Source organism: Leptinotarsa decemlineata, unplaced genomic scaffold (genome assembly GCF_025532065.1).
Source record: "Leptinotarsa decemlineata unplaced genomic scaffold, Ldec_3_MD MMD2_P_RNA_scaffold_2, whole genome shotgun sequence".
Classification (NCBI taxonomy): Eukaryota; Metazoa; Arthropoda; class Insecta; order Coleoptera; family Chrysomelidae; genus Leptinotarsa; species Leptinotarsa decemlineata.
The window spans coordinates 7,327,016-7,351,940 of NW_027412529.1; the positions used below are offsets into that span (position 1 = coordinate 7,327,016).

The 24,925-nt window shown below is 36.4% G+C and overlaps 2 protein-coding genes across 4 annotated transcripts in view; one reads left to right on the plus strand and one right to left on the minus strand.

Moving 5' to 3' along the window:
- Positions 1-7,691, plus strand: part of LOC111509716 (neuropeptide CCHamide-1 receptor) — a 47,359-nt gene extending 39,668 nt beyond the window's left edge. For all 3 annotated transcript variants that reach the window (XM_074182578.1, XM_074182574.1, XM_074182585.1), the window contains exons 5-6: positions 4,635-4,876; positions 6,731-7,691. In XM_074182578.1, coding sequence (XP_074038679.1) covers positions 4,635-4,876; positions 6,731-6,947 — 459 coding nt within the window. In that variant the 3' untranslated portion in view covers positions 6,948-7,691. The remainder of the gene's footprint in view (positions 1-4,634; positions 4,877-6,730) is intronic.
- Positions 7,692-21,387: 13,696 nt separating this feature from the next.
- Positions 21,388-24,925, minus strand: LOC141485603 (uncharacterized). The gene is made up of 2 exons (XM_074182591.1): positions 23,481-24,925; positions 21,388-23,423 (listed from the first exon to the last, which is right to left on the minus strand). Exons 1-2 carry the CDS (start codon positions 24,229-24,231, stop codon positions 21,769-21,771), a joined length of 2,406 nt encoding a protein of 801 aa, XP_074038692.1. The 5' UTR covers positions 24,232-24,925; the 3' UTR covers positions 21,388-21,768.

A 24,925-nucleotide genomic window follows, 5' to 3' on the forward strand; every position in this document is an offset into this window, starting at 1 on the left:
GAGTTCCCTTCGTGGAGGTGCACAAGTGAGGGAATTTTCCTGCAGGGGCAGCCGGTTCTTTGCCTTTATTCAAGGCGGAGCCCTTGGCGCCCGCCGCAGGAACTGCCCTTGCTGTTGGAGGTGATCTGCTATGTCCAGCCTCATTCCAAGCGGTGAATTAGGTTGGACATTTCTGTTCATTCCCAGCCACCGCACACACGGCAAAACAGCCTATTTACGACGACAAAAGTCAAAAAAATAAAGTTTTATTTTGAATAAAATTTCAATGCCAAACCGGTCTCAAATATCCCTTATATCCGATACAAGATTAGGTTTTTTTCTAGAAATGCCCTAATCCACGGGGCAGGTAGCCAAACTTCGAGTTCTTTCATCACCCTTACTCGGCTCATCAGTTCTGTCCCAACCGTAGGTCGATTTGTTGTGTTTTTGTGAAGTTATAGTGCATTAAGTGGAATATTTTCAATATGGATATTTTACCTTGTGGTAAGTACATTGTAATTTCAATATAATTATGTAGTTATAGAAATATCCTAGTGAAATATTCGAACATATCCGTTGAATGCACATTTTTTTTGTTGTTTGCCTTAGTTTGACTAGATTTTCAAAAAAAGTTCCACATTGTTCCGGTTAGAAAATGTGAACAAACATAACCCACGTGTCTGAACTTTAGTTCACAATAGTTTTCAGCACCCCTTTTTGCCACATTTTCACATAATTCGTCATTTTTCACAGGTAGTCAGACAGTTGATGGCGCTGTGGCGTTGCCGAAAATAACCAGAAAAGAACTGTTCTTGATACTGAGGAGCGAAAGTTTGTTCAAGTCATCGATACCTAAGTGTAATAAACGATTGTTTGATTACATTGTCGACAAATACAACATTGAGGATTGTCCATCAACAACAGAAAAAGCATTGAGAATTAAAATGAAAGTTTTCATCACGAAGTTGAGGTCTAAATGGGGAGAATGCCACAACATGCAAGAACGATTCTTTGACAAACATGCAAGGTGGTTGAGCGAAGAATTCCAAGTTCCTCAATTTTCGAATATTGAAGCAATTACACCTAGGAGAAAAAGAATCCAAGGCAGACCAAAAAAAAGTTTTGAGGAGTGTTCTCTGCGTACAAAACAACGAAATATTCGAACTTTTGTCGACAATGTATCTCCTGAGCAACTTTCTTATATTGCCGAATCCAGCTTAGTGAAGACGGGAAGAAGAAAAACTGTGAACGTTATAAAGCTTGCTCTCGAAGCTTCACCAAGGAGTTTGAGAAAAAAGCAGCATGTGAAAGAAATACCTTCCATTACAAAAATACAGCCCGGAAGAAGCTTTGGCACTCATTATTGATACGAATCTTACCAAAGAACATTACATTAATATTCAGAGAGGTACCAAAACAAGAGGGGCCAATATTTATCCTGCTTACAATACCATTTCAGAAGTGAAAAAAAATGTTACTTAAATAGTATTATAATTTCTGAAAGCGAGGATGCGATACCTCTTCAAGATCTCTTGGACTTGACAATCCGCCAGTTATTCGAAGTCCAGAGTGAAGTTCTTCAACTGCACCTCCCTACTGAAGTAACGCAGATTGATGTCCATTATAAATGGGGCTTAGATGGGAGTGGATGTCACAGTATTTACAAGCAAAATTTCACAAAGGATCCAAAGTACTCAGATTCCAATATTGTCATTAGTACAATCGTGCCACTAGAAATGTCAGTTGTGCATAGAGAACAAAAGTTTATATTCTGGAAGAACTTCAGTCCATTTTCGACAAAATACTGTCGCCCTATATGTTTCAAGTTGGTAAAAGAAAAAAATGAAACCACAAAGCAAATGTATGGATTCATTATGCAGCAAATTCAAAATCTGAAACCAACAGATATCCTGCTGAACGCAGAAAAAAGTATTCAGTTTAAGCATATACCCATATGCATATAAATGACCTTGAGAAAGTGATAGCTAGACCATGCAACATTTCTGCATTCAAGTTTGGAATCTCAATTTTGCATTCATACCTCAGGTGCTACGAATATCTTCTGCACATAGCCTATAAGATGGAATCAAAACAGTGGCAAGCTAGAGGAGATACAGCAAAAAACGCAGTGAAGGAAAGAAAAAACCATATCACTGATCTATTTTATGATAAGATGAGTCTAGTTGTAGATCAGCCAAAGCAGGGTGGAGGAAACTCAAATGACGGGAATACCGACAATTCCTCTATTGTTGCAGAAATAACAGTTCTAGATGAGAATCTATTGAAGATATTTGCCAACATATTGAGCGCAATATCCAGTTGCCACTATATAAAACTAGACACTTACAAATCTTACTGTCTGGAGACTGCAAAACTTTGCGTGCAAAATTACGGGTGGTACAAGATGAGTGCTTCTGTTCACAAGCTGCTTATTCACAGTAGTGACATAATAGCCTGTTTGCCATTACCTGTGAGACAACTTTCAGAAGATGTTTTGGAAGCAACCCAAAAAAGAATATAAAAACATTCGACTCTCCCATTCCAGGAAAACGTCACGGATAGATACAAACACAGATATCATGCATTGGATGCTGATAAATTCGGATCCAGTAATAACTGCCAAACGTCATAAGAATACAAGGACAAGAAAAGTATTTAATGAAGATGTATCATCGATGATCACAATTCCAGAATTTTTAACAAATATTCACACGGAGACTGACCGTGATGATGAGAGTGACGATGATTCATCGGATTCTGATTGAAATTATTGTTTTCATCATTCAATCATCATCATTATTATTGTTTTATATAGGTTAGTTAAATTTTAAGTTTCTAGTTTGATAGATTTGGATGTTTACTGTTCTAGCTAGTTTATTTTCCTGTCATACATATCTATATGAATCAAAAACTTTTTTTTAAACAATATTTGCCTTTTATTCCTATAAAAACTCAACCAACATGAAATTATATCTCACAAATAATGTTTGATACACACAATTTATGTTTCTGTATTGAAAAATGTTTTTGTCGCCGTAAATCGGCTGTTTTGCCGTGTGTGCACCGCCTTAGTTTCATTCATGTGTGTTCCTACGAGCAGCAAGGGAAGAGTAGGTCACCTCTGGCATAGCCCCGCATTACCAAAGGTAGGCTGATTACAATGAGGTTTCGCCTGGTTCCCCAGGGGGATCATTCGTGACCGCATATCATCCTGCGACCATTCAGCTGTCGGCACGGTTCCTTACACCTTAGCTTGTGTAGGCTGGTCCACGGTGGCATGTTAAGCAAAGGCTTTTGGGGGATTTTAGCTCCTCTTCCCTTTCATATTTCTGCAACTGATCAGGAGTCCGGCTACCCCATCCGTAAGGCCACATTGGCTTCCCGGACAAGGCCTCCAGTCCCCTGGCCGTTCCCCTATCCGTCACCTGGGGACGCGCCCGATAGGTATTCCAACCTACGGGACATTTTGATGTTATTTTCATTCAACGAATACGTTTTACGAATTTTTTAGCGAGAGTAGGGCTTCGAGGCCCGATGCCCTTTGGAGCAGCTACTCCACTTTAAAGACGGCTTTAATGCGTCCCAGAGAGATTGAAATGATGGCTCCTGAATAGATTGCTATGATATCGGAAGTTATGCATCATACAAGCAACTCACTATGAGTTAGATGCAGTTGATGAATTACTTTGGAACGTAATCAGGTGAAAAGGCGATAGGTGGGGGTTTCGATAACTAACAAATCCACAAAAACTTGTTTGCAAATCACAATAATTGACTACAAAAGTTATTTTTTTCCACAATCGTCTTTTTCCAGGAAACAAAATCGTTCATTGAGATGTGGAAGAATATGTTCCTGGTGGAATAAAAGGACACCAATGAATTGAGTTAGTGATTGGAGTCAATTAATGAAGATGGGAAAGTATAGGACAGAGAATTAAAAACATTGAGTTAGTGACCCATGGAAATCTTTTTGGAGAATGACAATCCTGATAATTTTCTTCTCCAATGTTAGAAATGAGCCTTGAATTTAATATCCCGAATAATTTGAATTCCAATCATGAAGAAACTGTAACAAGTTTCTCATGTGCATTGGAAGCAATGCTCTCCAAGTTCATTGTTTGGATGTGAGTGACAAAACTCATCTCTTCAAAAGATCTATCTATCTAGAGTGCATTACATGTTTTCAATAAATTGATGGATTTTGCCGTTACTACTTGGTAGGATATCTGAATTTTGTTTAAGTGTGACAATGTGGGTATGCTAATCCGAAAACCGGCGATTAGACCAGGTCAATTTGGTCATTCAGTTATTTACATCCGCAATGCTTATGTTTATGAATTTCCAAAGATTCCAAATAATTGAGTATCTAACCCTCGCCTACTTAATACAAATTTTCTGTATCGTTTAGATTTAGTGACTCGGTTTTACATTCCGAAAAATGGTTTGAAAATGTCGAATCATTTTAACCTAGTTTGAAAAACATTTCTTGTTCAGCATACCGTTTTGAGAAATTTCGACCACATTGTACAACATAAACAGTATCACTCCGGACACTTAGCTCATAGCAGAATTTGTATAAAATATCAACAACATATTGTTAAAAATGAGGTGACTGAAATTCGTTATATTTAATATTGCAATTGTTCATTTTTCAGATCAAGGCACGAAAAAAGGTGGCCATAACTGTTCTGGTCTTCGTTGTGGTTTTCAGCGTGTGTTTGGCCCCGTGTCACGCCTTCCTGCTGTTTTTTTATTTCCACCCTGATGCTCAAGATTTGTTCAACGACTTCTGGCACGCATTAAGAATAATTGGTTTCTGTCTACTTTACATCAACTCTTGTGCAAATCCAGTGGCTCTGTATTTTCTCAGCGGCGCCTTCAGAAAATATTTCAACAGGTAAATGTTATTTACTCATTGATGAACAATTTACTACTCCATAAACATGAAACGTAAGATCACAGATGAAGTGTACTCACCGCATAGTTCATTTAAGGAACCGATAATTTTTTTTTTCATCTCTAACTTTTCATAAATCTTTCATGATTTAAAAAAAATATCTCAAGTGTTCTAAAACCTTTTTCTCAACTAGACTTTGTGACATAATTGTTTGGTACTATAGGTTTGAAAACTTGGATTTTTTTACTGCTCACAATTGATGTTCTTCTTGTTTCTGTATGAGACTATCACTTGGCACAATCATGTCGCTGGAATCGCATAGGCTGCTTCTTAAAAACTCAGAAAACTATTCCTAATCAGAAAACTGTACAAACCTCAGCAACTTTTGATGATAATAAAGCTCAGTTCAGACGTTCTTAGGAGGATTGTTCACATGTTTGGAGTTCCGCCCCTAAGCATACCCTGAAGCTGCTGGATTCCATCCAGAAACCAGCCATCACTTGCAACCTTGATAGTCGAGACCATCGAAGAAAGGTTGGAGATTTATCTCTCTTTTGTAGAAACTTCCACACTTCCAAGTCACTTGGCATATTTGATTTCACCAAGAGCAGTACATATCAGTAATACGAGACGGACTGCGGCTGCTCATCGTTTTGACGTTCAACTCAGTACACCCCGAACTTCACTATTCAAGAACTCTTCCATTTGGACAACTGCGTTTCACCAAATTCAATCTCCAGCCATCCAAATCCAACGTGAATCGCTACTTTCGTACAGCACCGCTCTTAGATCGCCTTAAGGATTTTTCTACACTGCTTTCGTTTTTTATGAAAGATATCATTCACTTTTATTTGAATTTCAATAGTAATAATAACTTTTATTATCATCTACTACTCTGAAGGCTCAATTCCAGCGAATGCAGGACACTACTTCTTAGGAAGACTCCATATAAAGGATTGACAGAAGACTAAAATCATGAATATTAACAATTGAAGGGGGCTCTCAGAAGCGTTTTGTTGTAAATGCAAGATTTGACATCGAACGCCAATGCATATTCAGCTTCTTTTGTTCTATGCAAATGTAAAACAATTCGAAAAGCAATGACCAAAGCGAAACCACTACTATTAACTGTTCGCAATAACTCTCAATATTCAACCGTGGTTTCGAGACTGAAGATCAAGCCTATCACACAAACGACCTACGTTCAATTCTCCAACGGAAGCGCGCCACGTGACTGGGTCGTCTGTCGTTAAGGGATACGCCTGATCCTGATTGTCTGTCTGCTGGAATTATTTATGTCCACAGAACATTCAAATCTACCGCCACGATGATCTGAGATACAGAAGCGTGCGCTCTGATTAGCTGGCGAGCTGGGTGATAGTTTGAGAACGCTACTTGACAATTTGGTAGACTCTGATTAGCTGTCTAACCGTCCAGCTGGCTGAGTGAAAATTTGAGGACACCACGTGACAATTTGGTGCACTCTGGTTGACTGGGTGGTATGTTTGTCTTGGCTGGCGATCTGAGAAGCAACCTGACTGGTGTGATGACGTCACTGTCTGTCTGAACCGACGTAATTTTCACTTCATCTGCGAAGCATAACCAAGAACAAAGCATTTGTTACTCAACCTCAGAGGTCTCGTCAATTATGAATATTCGTGGTTGGAGTTTTCTGCCAATATCATAGATGTCATCTTCTCTATGAAAACGACGTCATGGCCTCTTCCTAAACAAGCTTAGTCCTTTGAAGCTAGTTCAGTTCAGTCTAGTACAACTGATAGGATGCATGACAATTCGAAACAGCAATGAATTCATTAATTTTCTCCAATATACCCACGACGTTTTATTTTTCAGGTATTTGCTGTGCATCAAACTGAAGCAACCCCGTTTCAGATCATACCGAACTCGACAAACTACGTCTATATCTCTATTATCAACGAAAACCAATCAATCTATCAATTATGGTAAAGGAAAGACAACCACACCCACTTCCAAATCACCACCAGTGGATATTCAAGAAGTTGTTACTTTGGTAGGAGATGGTGGCAACAAAGAAAGCTACAAAGATTGATGTTGTATAATGACAGCATGGGAATTATTTATTTGTTTGTTCGTTGTCAGTGACAGAATGGTTGATGTTTCAGAGGTATTTGGGATTGTTCAACACAGATTGTTCAACCTGACTGTTTAAACAGAAATTAAGTTGAGTAATAGTCAACTTCGAAATATAATTTTTGTGGAAATGTTATGCAAAAGCAATAATTATTTTGCTTGGATTTTCTGTACACATGGAGATGAGTACTTATGTGTGGAAGATCATAATCATGGTTTATTTCAGAACTTTAGAACAAATTTCAATAACCCAAATCGTAATTTAAAAATTTAGGCATTCATTACACTGCAATGTAACACAGTATGATGGCTTTATTTTTCGAAAAACCTCTCTCAACTTTATCATACTTTGTATGCTATTTTTCAAAGTGTCTTGATAACATCCTATACGTCTTAAACAATATATAATTTTTTTTTCTCGTTCAAAACGTCATGTCAAGTTAGATAATCTGCTTTTTCACATATGCTTTAAGGAGGCCCATCAGAAATTATTCAATACTCAGCATCTGTATAGATATTTCGCCCCTTTTATTTGTTTTTTTCCATTGATTCCACATAAAGTGAAATACTAGCCACCCATTTCAATCAAGTTGTTGTTACCTATGGTGTATTTGGAACAATTGTTATTAATTTGCTTGTTTTTTGAATGCAGAAGATTCATTCACTGTTTGCCTAACAAATAAATGGGTCGAATTTGAAATAATGTTTTATTAAGCCCTGGGCACCTTTCATTGGTGTAGAAAAGCTACAACACGCAAATGTGGTCTTCTACAAGAATATGATATTGCAGGTAGTGAAATCTGAAAATGCTATGTTTCTTTTTATTACACTTCATTGTCGAAAGATGAAAATCTCGTCGAAAAAGCAATAATAAATATTTATAGAAACCAACAGAAAATAATAATAATAATAATAATATTTTTTTGCTATTCAATTTGAAATACACAATAATCTTAGTTAACGACAAATAAATGTAGTTCCCACAGAAGAATAAACCTGTGCGTGAGCTATATCATTTTAGTATACAATAGATTATAATGAATGAATTAAAAAATAAAGTTTCTTTCGGTATGAACATAAAAAGTACTAGAAAAATTGTATACAGATATTACATTAAAATCATATATAGTGGATATAAATAGAAACATTTACCATGAACAAAAAAAAACACTATAAAAATAATATACAGATATCACATCAAAATTACATATAGTTAATATGAATATTACATTTAGGTTATATAATGAAACAAACGCAATAGGTGAATTACATCAAACATCACTCACACATCAATCAAACAAATACCCTATTTTTTTGAAATGAAAAAAAAACAAACAAATCATGGAGAAGTTGACCTACAGATTACATAATTCTAATCACATACATCTTCTACAGACATTTATACATTGTAGTAATCTATTTTTCACATCAACATATTGGTCTATCTGTGCTCTATGCAAACCTGTGATCCAAACTTCAAGCATATTTTTGAACATATTAATGCCAGAGATAGTTTTGATATGTGCTGGAATAAGATTATACAGCCGAGGAGCTAAGTAAGTATAACACTTTTGTAAAGTATTTTTCTCTGATTTTGGTACATAGGTTGAATTCATTTTGTGACGAGTTGCATATCGGTGTTCAATTTTTCTAAGTTCATGTTTATTTTTGTGTTTTGAAGAAGTAAAGGTGCCTTATGTCTAAAGTCAATGTTTCCTTATATAGCGCTTCTGTGGGGTAAGCTCTTTTTTTATTTGTGATTATTTTTAGAGTTGATTTTTGAATTTGTTGTAGGATTTTTATATGAGAATTACTTGCTGCTCCCCAGGAAACTATCCCATAGGAGAGGTGAGTTTCAAACAAGGTATAGTATAGCATAAGCATTTGAGCTATATCTAGGTAGGATGTCATGTACTTCAATCTATATGTAACACTACGTAATTTTTTCAACAAATATTCAATATGTGCATCCCATTTTAAATGGGATGCACATATTGGGATGTATCAAGATACTTTATTTCATTTACTGAAGAAGTAGTGAGATTCACATTATCATATTTTATAAGTAGTGATTTGAAACTTGGTGAATGACTAAAGTAAGACGTAAAGATAATGTAAAATGTTTAGCCATACCTATTATTACTCAGTAGTTTACTTTCAAATCATTGAATTATAGCTTTGAAATTTTCTTCAACTTCTTCTTTCAGACAGCTCCACGTTTCCGATTTGTAAATGACTACTGTGTCATCTGCGAAGCTTATTTCGGTCGGTTGTAAACAATACATAATAGGTTTTTTAAGAATAGGTTGAAATATTTTTCATACATTCAGGAATAAAAAAAATTATTGTTACAAGGATAAAAAAGTGAATATAAATGAATGAATGAATATGCATATATAAACGCTAATAAATACCACACATATACATATTGTTACTTTTTTCCCCGTGGGTTCACCAATTATTGACTACACTGAATAATAAAACTTAAGTTTATTTCACTTTGAATACAACAAAAACTTCAACTGAAAATTTGAATACTTTTCGCCCAACTAGATCACTGCGCGTACCGCACTATAGCTTCCACTTGAAGCTATAGTGTCAATATGCTCGCAGCTAGCGTTTAAATATCGTAATTGAATGCCGTAAAAATTTCGTCGAAGTTTTGTCGAAGTCGGTAGCATTATTCTCGCTACTTTTCGAGTGTTGGGGAATCATTGTACATTCGTGCGCTCTTAGCTACGTCACCATTGGTTTATGGCTAAAAGTGGCGGCCGGCGTTATTTTCTTTCGGGCATGATTTACAACAATATTTATATACATCCTAGATGAACGAAAAGTCAGACATTAACAGGTGACTGAGGAAGTGAATAAATAAAATATATAAGTGAATAAAATTATCAGATTCTGTTTTCAAAATTGCAGGAGCTGATGAAAATCAACAGAAACGATAATTAAACAGAGAATAATTTAATATCAGAATTCCATTCACATCTTCATGAGAGTATTCTTGAACACTATAAAATACCCGATCAATGAGAACTTGCTTTACAGACTTCCTGAACTGATGAGGTGATTGGATCTCTTTAAAACTTGTCGGTAGATGGTTATATATTTTAGCTGCATTATAAATCAATGAGTTTTTAATTAAATTCGGTAATGGAATAGGCAGTTTGATTTGTCGTTTTGGCGAGTGAAACCAACAACAACGTAAGATGCCAAGGCTATTCACAGAGGCCATAGAAATAGATAAATATAAGAAGGAATAGAGCTGAAACATCAACAAGATATGGATACCGGTTCTCCATAGCAGAAAGATTCTCCCAATAATTGAAGAAGGGTCGGACCAAACAGGTACAAGAACAGTCGGCCGTCCAAAACCTAGTTCTATTATATGTACAAACGCACCAGCTGTTGCTGCCGTTGCTGTATGGTCTTTGATAATGTCCGCCACAGCAACAGACGAAACGTCAAGTATAAAAACCTGTACAAAAAGCTGCACCAATGAACAATTTGTTAAATAGCGGCCATGAAGGCCTATACAGTATGGTTTCAATAGAATCTTCCACAATTCTGAAAGCAAAGCAAGAAGTAATCAATCTTTCATTCAGTTGAGGAATACGTTCTCTCCAATTAGGCTGAAAATCTGAAATGATGCTAAGGCATTGGCTGCTATTCTCAAATGTAACATTGAAGGATATGGGAAAGAGGTTACTATGAAGTCTTTGGGAAAGATATACATAATGAGTTGTATGTAATTCATATAAATATTCATATCACTCTCACACTAATGGTTCATGAGAACCAGTGTATGGTTCAACTTGTCTGTTGATTCATAGATGTCACTGCCATCAAATGAAAAAGTTTATGATCTGTAAACAAAGTAATGGAGCCAGAATGGAACTTTGAGGTACTCCTGTGTTGACGTTACCTCAGGCTGAATAACTGGGAAACAATTTCAGAAATTTTCTAATATACCGTAATGAGAAAGTTGAAGTAGCAAAGTTTCAAAATGAAAAGTTAGGCCCTTTGAAAATTCATTCAGATAGTAAGTGGTATTGAAAATGACTGATAATGTAAATATTCATCAACAAAGCCATATTGTACGTTATATTAGGGGCGCTCAAAAAGTCTCTTCTGGACAAATTTTCTGAAAGTTTTGACAGAGTCGGTAGTACAAAACGTGGCTCATAATTATTGAAATCGTCTTTGTCATCTTTTTAAAAAAAAAAGAACTACTCCAGAGTCTTTGAGACAAGATGAAACATTCTGCTGAATAGAATAAAATATCTCTTTGAGTGATTTTGAGGATATATCATCGAAACCACAATAAAATGTTTGATGCATTCCTAGTAGAATTGAGAAAAATAAAATGTTTTGCATACGAATGTCTTCAGGACCCCTATTCAAAAAATGATCACCTTCTTGAAATTTTCCATCTATTTTGCGATATAAGTAATAGAGCTATATGAGTTCAACGCCTTCCCTTATGGAAAAACGCGTGCAATTTTGAACAGGTCCGTTCTGCTGATTTTATGACCCTTGACCTTCAAAGCCCACTTCGAAGTCACATGTGTCTCTTGCCCACTTCAAGGTCATACTTGTGACCTTGAAGTGGGCTTGAAGGTCGAAGGTCGTAAAAGCGACAAAAAGGGCATGCTCATATTAGTACGTGTTTTTCCATAAAGAATGGCGTCGAACTCCTATAGCTCTATTACTCATATATTTTTACTTTCTTTGTTACTTTATCTAATCTCAATGAAGTGAATAGTTTTTGCTTCAGCAATAATTTGTTCGATAACGAAACAATATTTTGCATTGGATAGCTTCTTTATCTAATTTATATTATGCATGGCGTTCACTTTTTTCAAAGGAAATTTTGGATCGAAATAGTCTGCAATTATACTCTGCAAGTTATTAAGTTCTGATACTTTTCTGAACTCAAAGGTACTTGTTTTCTGGTGTGGGAAAAACTTTCTTATTTTACTGCAGAAGTTTCAGTTCTTTCAATCGACATAGAAAAAGTGTTGGAATTTTTTTTATGAAGGACAACTGTTAATTGAGGAAAATATAAGGAATATCGAAATTTGGAAAGGATATAATGGAAGTATTCTCAGTTCATGACTATCAAGCGCTTCAAAAACCAATATGCTGAAATGAATTGTAGGAAGTAAAATTTTTGTAAGACGATAAAATAGGTGATAAAATTTTTATTTGTCATAAAATTCTCTATATGGAAGACAGAGAAGAAACTTCTGCAGTCGATATTGATGGAAAAATAACTTTTTCATTTTGTATTTATTTGTAGAGGAGCATCAAGGTTATATGTCATCCAGTACACTTTTGTGGTGACGTGAAAAAGTATAAAATATATACACTGTACAACTGTATGTGTGGAATGCCTCATATTCAGATGTTTTCATACGACAACGTTCAAGTTGAGAATTCCCTAATATTTCACAGATAATGGCAAACGTAAATCAAGTTTACTCGGTGATGAAGGCAAAAATAACACATCAAAATCCTCTAAGAGATGGGTCACTTGTTGCACAATTTTTCACTCGAAGAACAAAATGTTTACGTTGGTCGGTAGCCAAGCGGTTCGACGTGGGTGCTTTGTTCACTCACTCGAATTAACTGCCGTGTTGGTCGTTGGTTCAAGCCCTAGTCTGAACGATCGATTTTCACTTGCTATCATCCAAACCACGTTAGGAATCACACGTTAAAAGGTAAGACCTCGTTAATCCTTAGCTCGCACATGTTTCGAATTTTGAGGGTTGTCGTTCGTAAGGCTGATTAACGGAAAAACATATTTTGAACATAAGATATTTACCAGGTCCATTTTTTGCTGTCACTCTGATGGTAAGCATGAAAAATTGAAGAATATATCATTGAACGTATGGCGTGAAATGAATCTATTGGAAACCGTTTTTCAAGGAGCGTTTCGCTCACCAAGTTAGCACCATCAGGGGATGACTAACTGGGAAAAACGCCTTCAATAGTTTCATATTCCTTTTGAGGAAGAAAGGTTTCACCTGAATCGTTAAATAATCCACAAAAACACGGTCACGGTACGGTTCAACGAAGGACTCACGACAAAGAGTCATGTGAATTAATGAAGCTGGTACAAAATGATCAAAACTATCATGCGTTTCCATTTACCCAGAGTATTATCCAACCAGAAAAATTATGTCAACATATAAGGACGCAGCGACGAAATGAAACAAAGAGCGATGTATGTTCAGTTCACAATTTGAAACTCTTGTTCAACAGACATAAAGCTCTTAAATATATGAGCGAGAGCTTATTGGATTTACAATGACGTGTAGAAAAATGTATTTCGATGATTTATTTTAATTAAAAATCATTCGAACATCCAAAAAGTCATTGAAAAAATGTTTTCATAAATGTAACTGAAGGTAGATAAAACTGTTGCAACATTGATTTTCAAATCATTCATAATCAGACAAGACTAATATATAATCTGAATTCATAGTTCGTTAAAAAAAAAATCATTATCATCAAAGATATTGACCTGGAGATAATCGAAAGTAAATTATATTCCCTTGGTTTTCGTGGAAATTCCTTGTCGTGGCTGATATCATACATGTACTTCAGGAAAATATCAGTTAAAATCGGATAGCATAAATCTCAATAGTATGAGATAGACCGGGGAGTTCCTCAGGGATCTATCTTGAGGCCGCTTATTTTTTTGTAATTCATAAACGATCTACCCGACTATACCAGTTCAGATACAGTAGTTCTCTATGCAGATGATACTACATTGACCATTGATTCAGATAGTCCTGAAGACTTACAAAAAAACTAAATAAAAACAGTCTGTATGCATTTTCTTTCTAGGTGGACATCTGTGACTGATATTAAAGCGGTTGTCAAAAATAGTATCATCAATCTTTCTGAAGTTACCAAATTCCTCGAAACTTGTATAGATAGTGGAATGAGTTGGAAAAAAAATGATGCCATAAGCAAAAAAGTGAACACAGGTTGTTACTTTGCTATTTTGCAATTAAAAAATATGTTCAATATTTCTATATTTATACGAAAAATGTGATCACTTTTGTGAAAAAAAAATTCGAATATTTTATGAGGAAAGTTATAAAATTTTTCACCGACCTTTTTTTGGTATTTTCACCTTCCACAATCTGAAAAATATGAAAATTATAGTGGAGAACTTTATACAAGTGTGGAGAGGGCAAACTTTTTAGTTTACACCGATAAGTTACTGCGTAAAGTTAAAGTATTTTTCGTAATGAAAAACTTTGAATTTTTTGTCCATTTCAGAAGACGGAGGTAGATTTTGGCCTCCGAAACGTTAAGTTAAGTATTGTATTATTTCTTAGCAATTTTTTTGATAGGCAGAGATTACTCTGTCTACATTTGTATTAAAGTTATCCATTATAATTTTCATATTTTTCAGATTGCGCAAGGTAGAAAAACAAAAAAGGTTGATAAAAAACTGACTTTTCTTCACAAAAAATTACTTTAGTTGGATATTATAAAACTTATTTTACGAATGACAGTTTCTACCATAAAATGAACGATTTTTCACAATATACAAATCGAATAAAAATATCGTACTTCTGGCGAATTTGTTCCAACTTTCCAGGGGTTGTTTTAAATGACAAAATGCAAACCCAATAAAAATTCCAGTGGCTGTAATTCTGTCAGCAGGGATCTTTTATTGTTTACTGCCTCTGAAGCTGATGAAATTTGGAATAGGTATATCGTTTCAGACCGACCTTCATTCAAATCCAGCAATACTACTTTGAAGGAAAGTCCCTTTTCTGTTCAAGCATGATTTAATGATTCTGGATACTCTCGAATGTACATGGAAATGAAACTGGCCGTTAAATCAGGCGAATATATTCAAATTTTCATGTCATTTAGTAGAAGTCGAGTATGGGTTGAGTGGATAACCCGTGACTTGAAAAATTGTGGAATAAGCAGATAATGATGGAAAGGAGTAAAAAAGGAACTCTCGTCAGTTAACTGAATTGTAGAGGATCAACATTTGAGAAAGGGAGAGCGTAACCCAATAGGAAAACATTTTCAGTAAATATAGGAGACATAGTCAATATCTTAGTGTAATCATTGAAGTCTTTTCCGTGAAAATTCTCAGACATAGCTCCGATTTTGATGAGTTTATGTATTGAATGTAGGTATGCATGTGTGAGAAAAATAGAAAAATAAACAACAGTAAATTATATTATCAAAAAGAACGATTCATCCAGGAGAGTCTCAAATTACCTACACTGTAGGTTGATGGCGTGACGCCTATCAGAAAACAACTACTCCCCTGACTAATACCAAGAAGGGCGTTGGATTATATCCGACAGGTGTCAGTGCAGGATGCAAATGTTGTCCGCGGCTCCGCTTTATGTGGCTCATGCGCAAGGTTCAATTTTGGCACACTCTCTCTAACATATTGACCGATATTTCACGTATAAATTCTTTAATATTGGCTTGCAGAGCATCACTCGTTGCTGGTTTATCCCTGTAGACATGAGCTTCAATATGACCCCACAAGAAATAATCCAAAGGCGTTAAATCACACGATCTAGGCGGCCAATTGACGGGCTCCAAAGTGAGATGAACTGTTTACCGAGGCGACTCGTAATTGGGTTATTGTTTCGCGTGTCGTGTAGTATGTGGCACCGTCTTGTTGAAACCACATATCAGGCATGTCCAATTCTTTCATTTCAGGCAACAAAAAGTTGGCAATCATCACACGGAAGCGCTCGGCATTTATAGTTACGTTCCGGCCATTGCCGTCTTTGAAGAAGTACGGCCCGATGATGCCACCGACCCATAATCCACACCAATAAGTGACTTTTTTGGGATGCATCGGTAGCTCTTGCAATGCTTGTGGCTGGTCTTCACTCCAGATGCGACAATTTTGCTTGTTAACGTTTCCATTCAACCAGAAATGAGCCTTGTTGCTGAACACAATTTTTCGATAAAAATAAGGATCTTCCTCCAACTGTGCCAGCGCCCATTTACCAAAAGTTAGATGTTGTGGGAGGTCGTGTGGCTTCAATTCTTGCACCAGCTATATCTTATAAGGTTTTACACCCAAATCCTTTCGCAAAATTTTCCACGTAGTGAAGTAATAGAGGCACAATTGCTGCGAACGGCGGCGAATCGACATTTCACGGTCATCATGAACACTGGCGGATACAGGCGCAATATTTTCTTTAGTCCTCACTCTACGTATGCGTGTTGGTGGTTTGATGTACAATAATGTAAACTGGGTTCAAAATTTAGTCACAAGCTTCCGAATAGCTCCCTCAGTAGGCCGACGAAACTGCAACTACCCATAAATTGGAAGAAGTGTATGATGCATTTTCTTCACCGAGCATGAATTTTGATAATAAAATTCAATAATTTGCAAGCGTTGTTTATTTGTAAGTCGATTCATGGTTGGATTATAGACCAAACTGAACAAGTTTGACAATGATACGATTCACGCGTGATCTGTCAAAAACAGTGTTATTAGCAAGGGGAGTAGTTGTTTTCTGATAGATGGTAGTCCATCAAACTACAGTGTAGGGAGTTGAGACTGGCCTGAACAAATTGTTCCTTTACATGATTTGAGTTATAGCCAGTTATAGCCCACTAAGAAATTATTTTCAAGTATTCCAACTGGGGAGCCCTCACTGGGGAGTGTTTATACAGGGTATAACCAATAAGTGTGAAACATTCAAGGAGGTGATTCATCATCGGAAAAAAGATATGATCTTTCATATAAAGAAATTTCATTGTAGCATCCCTTGTTAAGATACAGCCCCTTAAAGGGGTACATAAAATTTGTATAACAATTTTTTTCACAAGCACTGAAAAAGTTACAATATTGAAATTAACCTGACGTTTTGTACTACCAAAAAGACACTTAGCCAGTAATTTATTAGGTTCACCTCATGGTTGTAAGGGATGGAAAACGCAACCAATAAAATTTATTTCCAATGTAACTTTTTGGTTTATTATTTGTTTACCATAATTGAATAGAACTGGCCGATACTTGATGAAAATATTAAAAAACTAATCAATACAGTTTATAGTATGATTTTCACTATAAAAGGGTTTTACAAAAACCAAGACACGTGTTGAATATGGTTCATTCGACAAAAGAACGCAGGATTGTGGTCGCCATCGAGAAGTACGAACACTACAGCTTGAGGAAGCAGTACTCAATTTGATTGAAGAACAACCTACTACCAGTACCAGGAAGATTGCTTTCCAGCTAAATGTTGATCATACGACGGTATTTCGAATTTTAAAGGAACAACTCTTATACCCTTACCATCTGCAACGATTACAGGCACTGTTACCGCGAGACTTTCCAAACCGTCTTGAATTTTGCAATTGGATGCTGGAAATGATTAGAAGAAATTGTTACTTTCTGAAGACGATAGAACTCACAGACGAATGTACTTTTTCTTGGGACAAGATTATCAATTTTCATAATTACCACATAATTAAACGCTATTGTCGAAACTAATCATCAATAACAGTTTTCTCTTAACGTGTGGCTCGGAGTTATTGGTGATGATTCAATTGGGTCTCATTTTCTACCTCCTCGATTAAATGGTGAGGCATACGTTCAATTTTCAAGAGAAGTGTATCCAGTACTGCTGGAGGAAGTTCCTTTGGGCGTCAGAAGGCAAATCAGTGGATAGGTCGAGGAGAACCACAGAACTGGCCCGCTCGGTCCCCGGATCTCAATCCTCTCGATTTCTCTATTTGGGACCATTTACAGCATTTGGTTTATCGTACTCCTGTTCGCGATGTAGAGGACTTGAGAAACCGCATCATCGATGCGTGCAGGGTAATCAGAGGTACTCCAGGAATATTTGAGCGAATACGTGGCTCAATGCGCCGACGTCTAGACGCATGCGTAATGTCTGAACATTTACTATGATTTCTACATGTTGTGTGTTTTGTTATTAATACATTATTTTTGTTTATTACCCTTTAATCGTTTAAAGCAGGTACTAACTACAAAATAACAATAAATCCAGTTCGCATTTATGACGATGTAAAATGATTTTTTGCTGCGAACTGGTTTATTTTGGGCAAAAAACCCAAGAGACATTTTTTGTTTAGAATGAAACAGGCTACCGGAATTTTAAAATGGTAAACAAATAATAAGACAAAAAGTTACATTGGAAATAAATTTTAGGGGTTACTTTTTCCACCCCTCACAACCATGGGGTTAACCAAATGAATTACTGGCTAAGTGTCTTTTTGGTAGTTCAAAACGTCAGGTTTATTTCAATATTGTAACTTTTTCAGTGCTTGTTATACAAATTTTATGTACCCCCTTTAAGGGGCTGTATCTTAACAAGGGATGCTCCAATGAAGTTTCTTAATATGAAAGATCCTATCTTTTTTTCGATGAGGAATCACCTCCTTAAATGTTTTACACTTATTCACTTACACCCTGTATATGAAAATTACATTTTCATCACTGTTTCTCCGGACTGCTACATTGTTGGAGGCTGAAATTTTGTATATATGTTCGTTTTATATTGTAGATGTGCAATGAGTGAGGATTTTGAATATTCCTACTGGAGAGCCGCGTGGTGAAGTCCCCGCTGGGGATAAAGAGGGAGCGTTTACATAATATGAAAATTACCTTTTCATTTCGAAGGCTAGAATTCTGTATGTAGGTTTATTTTATGTTGTAAATATGCAATAACAAAACATTTTCAAATATTCCAACTGGAGAGCCATCCTTTTCATTACTGTTCATCCATAACGATTTGGTATTGGGAAAAAACTCTAGTTATATTCATTACTATACCAAAGGTTCCAAACAGTGCATCACAAGGTGAATTTATATTTAGTATCAGCATTACACCCATCCGAAGCCAGGGCGGATTGCTAGTACAACTATAATTGTAGATATATAATTCTACACCGAACAAGACGCATACGATGACAGGAATGAGTGATGTGTCTGTTTATATAATCGCCTGTTGATGTCGCCTCGTTAGCAGGGTTTACTCACAACGTTATTCATGGTTTCTGATTGTTAAAGTTGCCCTTGCAATTTTAAGAACCCGGCTCATTAATTACCTTCCACTGATTGTGATAATGATTATATTGTTAGGAAATCGCATTTCCACGCTTGGGAAAATTCTAACCCAACAGTAGAAAGCGGTTGTGACATCCCTAATAACAGGAAAGAATATTGTTTTTCGTAAACGTGAAATAGTTTCAGTTTGTATTCTAAATTTCAAGTTTTGATTATCAATTGATGAAAGTTATATTGAAAGATAACTTTTTTGTGATATTTTAAAATCTTATTTCCGGTAATAAATGATACTTTATCATTTTCTGCAAATCGAGAATTGAAATAATATCTGATAGTGAAACAAATACAAAGAGTTACACCAAAATCCATCCCAATAAAAGTATTTGTGAATTGTTTACTTTTGTTTTTTCATTTCCACTGGCATTGATCGCAGGATCATTGTGGGAACTGAACCTCCTCACCTAACTCCAGTTAACACAACTCTGAGATGAAGTATTATTATAATTTTTTTTCACCGTAGTAAGCGCTGGTCAGGCCCTATCCCCCGAAGCCCCGATACATTCGGGAGGGCGCGCCAGCATTATCAACCAATGACCACTCCCCACACCGTGGGGTAAGTGATCATTGGGTCCGAGAATCATGTGCCCTGAGCAAACGCAGTGAGCCTAGAATGACAGCCTTCTGCATCAGTGTGGCTAAGATTTCTGCCTTAGTGCGGCAAGCCGGTATGATTTTAAGATTCGAGAGTAGAGAGGACATCATTCGACCAAGGACTCCAATAATCAGAACAACCATCTTAACAGAGTGATCTAGATAGAGTCTGCGAAGTTCGAAGAGAAAATCTCGATATTTTATCCGTTTTTCCTCCTCTTTTCTGACGATATTCGTCTCGCCAGTAGCTGAAAACTCCACGACAAATATCGTTTTGCTCTGGTGATCGAGAAGGACTACATCAGGCTTATTAGCTTGTACGAGTCTGAGCATGGGGAACGAATAGTTCCAATAAATTCGGCACTTCTCGTCAATACCGTAGATGGTAATATAGCACTCTTAGGGCCGCGTTATGTCGATGGATATAGGCCGAGACCGCATATGCTGGACATGCTGATAGCAAGTGCATTAGGGTCTCGGGCGCCTCGTGGCAGGCCCTGCACCTTGTGTCAGGAACCTCTATACCCATCACGCGACTGCGGTAGACTATGATGTTGAAGACACCATCCTGGCAAGCCATGATGAACCCCTCAGTTTCCGATCAGCCCACTCGACTTGAGAAAAGCAAACGTTAGGCGCTTTGATAAGCCAAGGTCTCCAATGTTGATAAAGAAGACCCCATGCAGTGGCTTATTCTTGTGTCTCCGCAGAAGTAAGGTGATCTCTGCGGTTTTTATCTGAGCTTTTTGCTGAACGGGTTCCAACTCGGTGACAGAGTTGTGGTCACCGAGTTCATCAGCTGCTCGGGCAGCTGCCCTAAGGAGAAATGCTCCAATTCCTGCTCTCTCATGGTCACGAACCATGCAGAGAACGGGATCCGAACTCCTGACGACTTTACAGGCTGTATCCAGTACCATTCTGTCATGTAGACACTCCAAACTCAAAAGTCCACGGCCTCCCTGTTGTCGAGGGAAGTACAACCGTGGAACGGACGATTTGGGATGCAAACTCCTATAGAGATGCATGTTTTTTCGGGTTTTTACGTCGAATTGATACAGCTCCTCCCGAGTCCACTTCACTACTCCAAACGAGTAGAGTAAGATTGGAACGGCAAGCATATTTGTTGCAGTAACTTTGTTCTTTCCCGACATTCCCGATGACCAGATCTGTCGAAGTTTGTGCTGATACTTGCCGCGGAGAGAGTTTTTCACTGCTGATACCTCTTGTGAGTGGCTTTGTTCCACCTCGAGGTAAGTTTGTTTTCACATTAAACAATGGCAGTCATTAACATAGGATATGAATTTTTTACGTAATTTGTTTTAAAGAAATAGAGAACTTCAATATTTTTCAAATATTTTTTTTGCTTTTTTGTTGTCAACAGATAATTATTATGAATAAAAAAATGTTTTTTTTCATTTTGATTTTTAATTGTTTTGAATCGATTTTGGTATATTTCGATTGTTCAAATAATTAGTTGAGAAACAATTTTGCTTTTAAAAATCATAATTTACACTTTCAAATAGTTTGATAAAAATGTTTTATATTTATCATTCAATTGTTTATTAGTTTGACAATTTGTTATAAACAAATATTGACCAACGTTATATTTTTTTCCTGAGACAAAAAAAATATAAAAACACCTATATATGAAAAAGTAACATCAAATTTTTTTTTATTTATCATAAGAAAGTAGGGTGAGTGCACCAGTAATTGACCGGTTAAGAGCTTTCTCGCATAAAATAGGTTATAGTTATCAAACCGTCAACTTTTCAAGCACATCAAAAATACATACAAGAAGGACCAAGTTTTAGGCTTCTTAATATGATATACTTCATTCTAGAAAACGTGAGATTTTGGTACAAAAAAAATCAAGAATAAAAAAAGTCATAAATCACCAGTAATTGACCAGCTAGAACCAGTATTTGACCGCGATTAGACCCAGTGGTTGACCACTTGATGAAATGAAATGAAACACGTTGTTATATTGAATTATTGAAATATTTTCATGAAGAAAGACACATTTGGTTTCAACAAACACTCAAATAAAATTTTGAACATAAAATTTCAAAAATGTTTAAATGACATCTTTGAGAAATTTATATTTGATTCGATTTCCGGTTGTAACAACACTTGGGTATTCTAGTCTCTTCACAAGTTGCTCGGCATTCACAACACTTATATCGTTTTCAATGACTTTGAAAACATTCTTGCTTTCTTCTATCGGTGTGAAAGCATGTACTTCAACTTCACCTGTGTCATAAATATTTTGAACGGAGCAAACATAGTTATGGTAGGTTTTCTTTCCTGGAAAAGCAACCAGATAAAAGTCACCTACTGCAATATCTTTCTTCACTTTCTTCACTATGGAGGCTAGTGGTTCATCTTCACTGTCACTGCTGAAATGTTCTGTGATATCATCTAGACTTGATCCACTCTCCTGCCATTCCTCATATTCACTTTCCGAGCTATCTATTGCTTTATTGACTTTTCTTTTTATTTTCTTTATTTCCTTTCTTTTGAGAGGATTCCCCATCTCTGGTTTCTTCAATTTCTCCTCTTGTTTCTTTTGTCTCAAAAGAGCCCTCTCTTGTTTTTCTCTCTCTTTTTCCATTTTGGTATTTTCTTTCTCTTCATGATACTGCAACCACTTCAATGAAGTTGTTGCATAAGGCAGTCTTTCTTTTCTTGTGGATTCTTTCTTCTCAGGTGACTCCTCTGGCCAAAAAATATGATCTAGGAAGGCTACACTAACTTTTCTTTTTTGTGACTGTGGTGGTGGTACTGGAGTAACAGGTTTCTTTATAAGTATATCACTTAAAACGATTACTTGTTTTTCTTTGTCTGCTGCATTTTTTTCAATCGAAACTTCACACAGATTTGGTTCTTGATCACTTCCATTTTCTTTAATTCCCGTATCATTTCTATATTCCTCCACTTCTGTGTCAGCATTGAATTTTTGATATTCAGTTTCATCGTTATTTTCTTGTATTTTACTTTCAACCTCAATAACCTCTTCGACAGTTTCATTGGTTTCAAATTTTTTTAATTCTATATCATTATTGTTTTCTTCATTGTTTTTTCCTTGGCACCTTTTTTTCAGTTTTCTCCAAACAGCATATAATTCTTTAGCTGACTCATCGCCAACCCATTCCCCCATTTCTGCTTTTTTAAATTCTTCTCGTCTTTTTGTTGGAATGAGTGATTCAAAATATAGAAAATTTGGTACATCAAAGTTGGTCGGCTTAATTCTCTCTATCCCTTCTTGATCCCCCACAGTTCTCGAAGTGTCATGCATACATTTTTTAAAATCTACTGCCTCGACTTCAAAAGGATACAGACCGCACCTTCTGAATCCGTTTTTAACAGTATCTGCTCCTATCTGCTGTACCGTTGTTTCTAATAATAGAGGAAAAGTTGCTTTATTAACGATTTTGTTATTATTAGCTTTTTTCCAATCAGCAACAACTTTTTTCCATTTACTTTTCAACGGAGCAAATAAGGATACAACTGCCGGCTGTAAAATATGCGTCGCATTTGGAAGAAGTGCGTAGAGAAAAATTCCATTTTCAGAGCAAAACTTACTCAAATTATAGGTTAGATGGGATTTATGTCCATCTAATATATATAATATAGGTAACTTTATACCTTCGTTCTGTAAGAAAGGTAACAATGTATTACACACGTAACTGAAGAATGTTTCACTGGTCATCCATCCTTTTTTTGATCGACCTGAAAACAATGACAGTAAGTAACCTAGCTTGTGGCTATCTTTCTTGAACAACCTACCAATTACCCACTCAGGATTAGTGTTTCTCACAATTTCTGCTGGGATTCTTTCATAAGGATATACAATCATTGGTGGATATATTCGACCGTCAGCGGAAATTGTGAACAAAGCAGTGATGCATTCCTTTTCAGATCCAGTTTTCACTTCATAAAAGTTTTTCATCCCTCGAGGACCTAATACAAGTCCTGTTTTCGGATTTGTTGCAAACCCTGATTCATCGGAGTTTAGAATTCTTCTGGGATCATTTAAAATATCCTCGGCATTTTCTTCTTTCAAATAGGTTCTAATAGACTCATGCCACTCTCGAATCGACTTTTCCGTTACACAAGCTCGTGCTCCATTTATTGATTCAGCATGTCTCTGACAAACCTCAGGGTGACGTTTCATAAATGCCGAAAACCATTTTTTTCCAGGCATGCCATCACGAAATTTGTGTATACGTTCATCGTCTTTCATGATATCCTTTACAGTTTCGCAAAGAGCAGTTTTGTTGATGGGAAATCCTTTTTTAGCACTCGCCAGCAGCCACCTCACCAGAAGTTCTTCCTCATCTTCAGTAAGTATGGTTGAAGGACCCATTCGTCTTGTTAAGGAAGACCTCCCTTTCAGCTTATTAATCAAAGTGGCATGCGGAACCCCATACAGCCTCTCTGCTTGCCGAATTTTGCATACATTATTGGTAATGTCGCTCAAAGCCTGTTGTAATTGTGCTTCTGTATATTTGAAAAATCTCTTCTTAGGTTCAGCCATTTCATTCTAGAAAATACAGTTGTTTTACCCAAACTATATTCCAAAAGAAATAAAATCAAAATGAAATTCCAGTTATTGACCAAAGCTAAAAACCAATAGTTGACCACTACTGTATTGCGGTCAACTACTGGATCCGCTTCAAAATATCTGATTCATTCGAATAAAAACTCACCTTTAACACATACCTAAAGCTATGAAACAGACAGAGATGTGAAAACTTTGATTTCTTTGAAAAACCAGTAGTTGGCCAAAGTGGTCAATTACGGGCACTTTATCCGATATTTCATACCAGTGATTGACCACATTGATTTGAATAGAAAAAATACTCATTTCGACAGTAAATATAGCAAGAATGATCAACTCAAATCATCTGGCAACCAGTACATGAAATATGTTTCCAATAAAACGTTCAACGTGAACGGATGTATCAAGATATGTTAAAGTGGTCTACTCACCGTGCTTATTGTCACATCACGTGTTCACTATAGGGCAAAGAGGAAACATGTATAACACAACAGTGGCCTACTTATCAAATAAGCGAATTACGTTTAGTGGTGACATCTACAAGAAAAAGGACCAATTGAATGATTAATACTAATGGCAACCATCAGAACGCTGTGGTTTTCTTATTTCTGTGCATGAATAAGAAATTGGTCAATTACGGGGTGCTGGTCAACTATCGGTGCCTCAACCC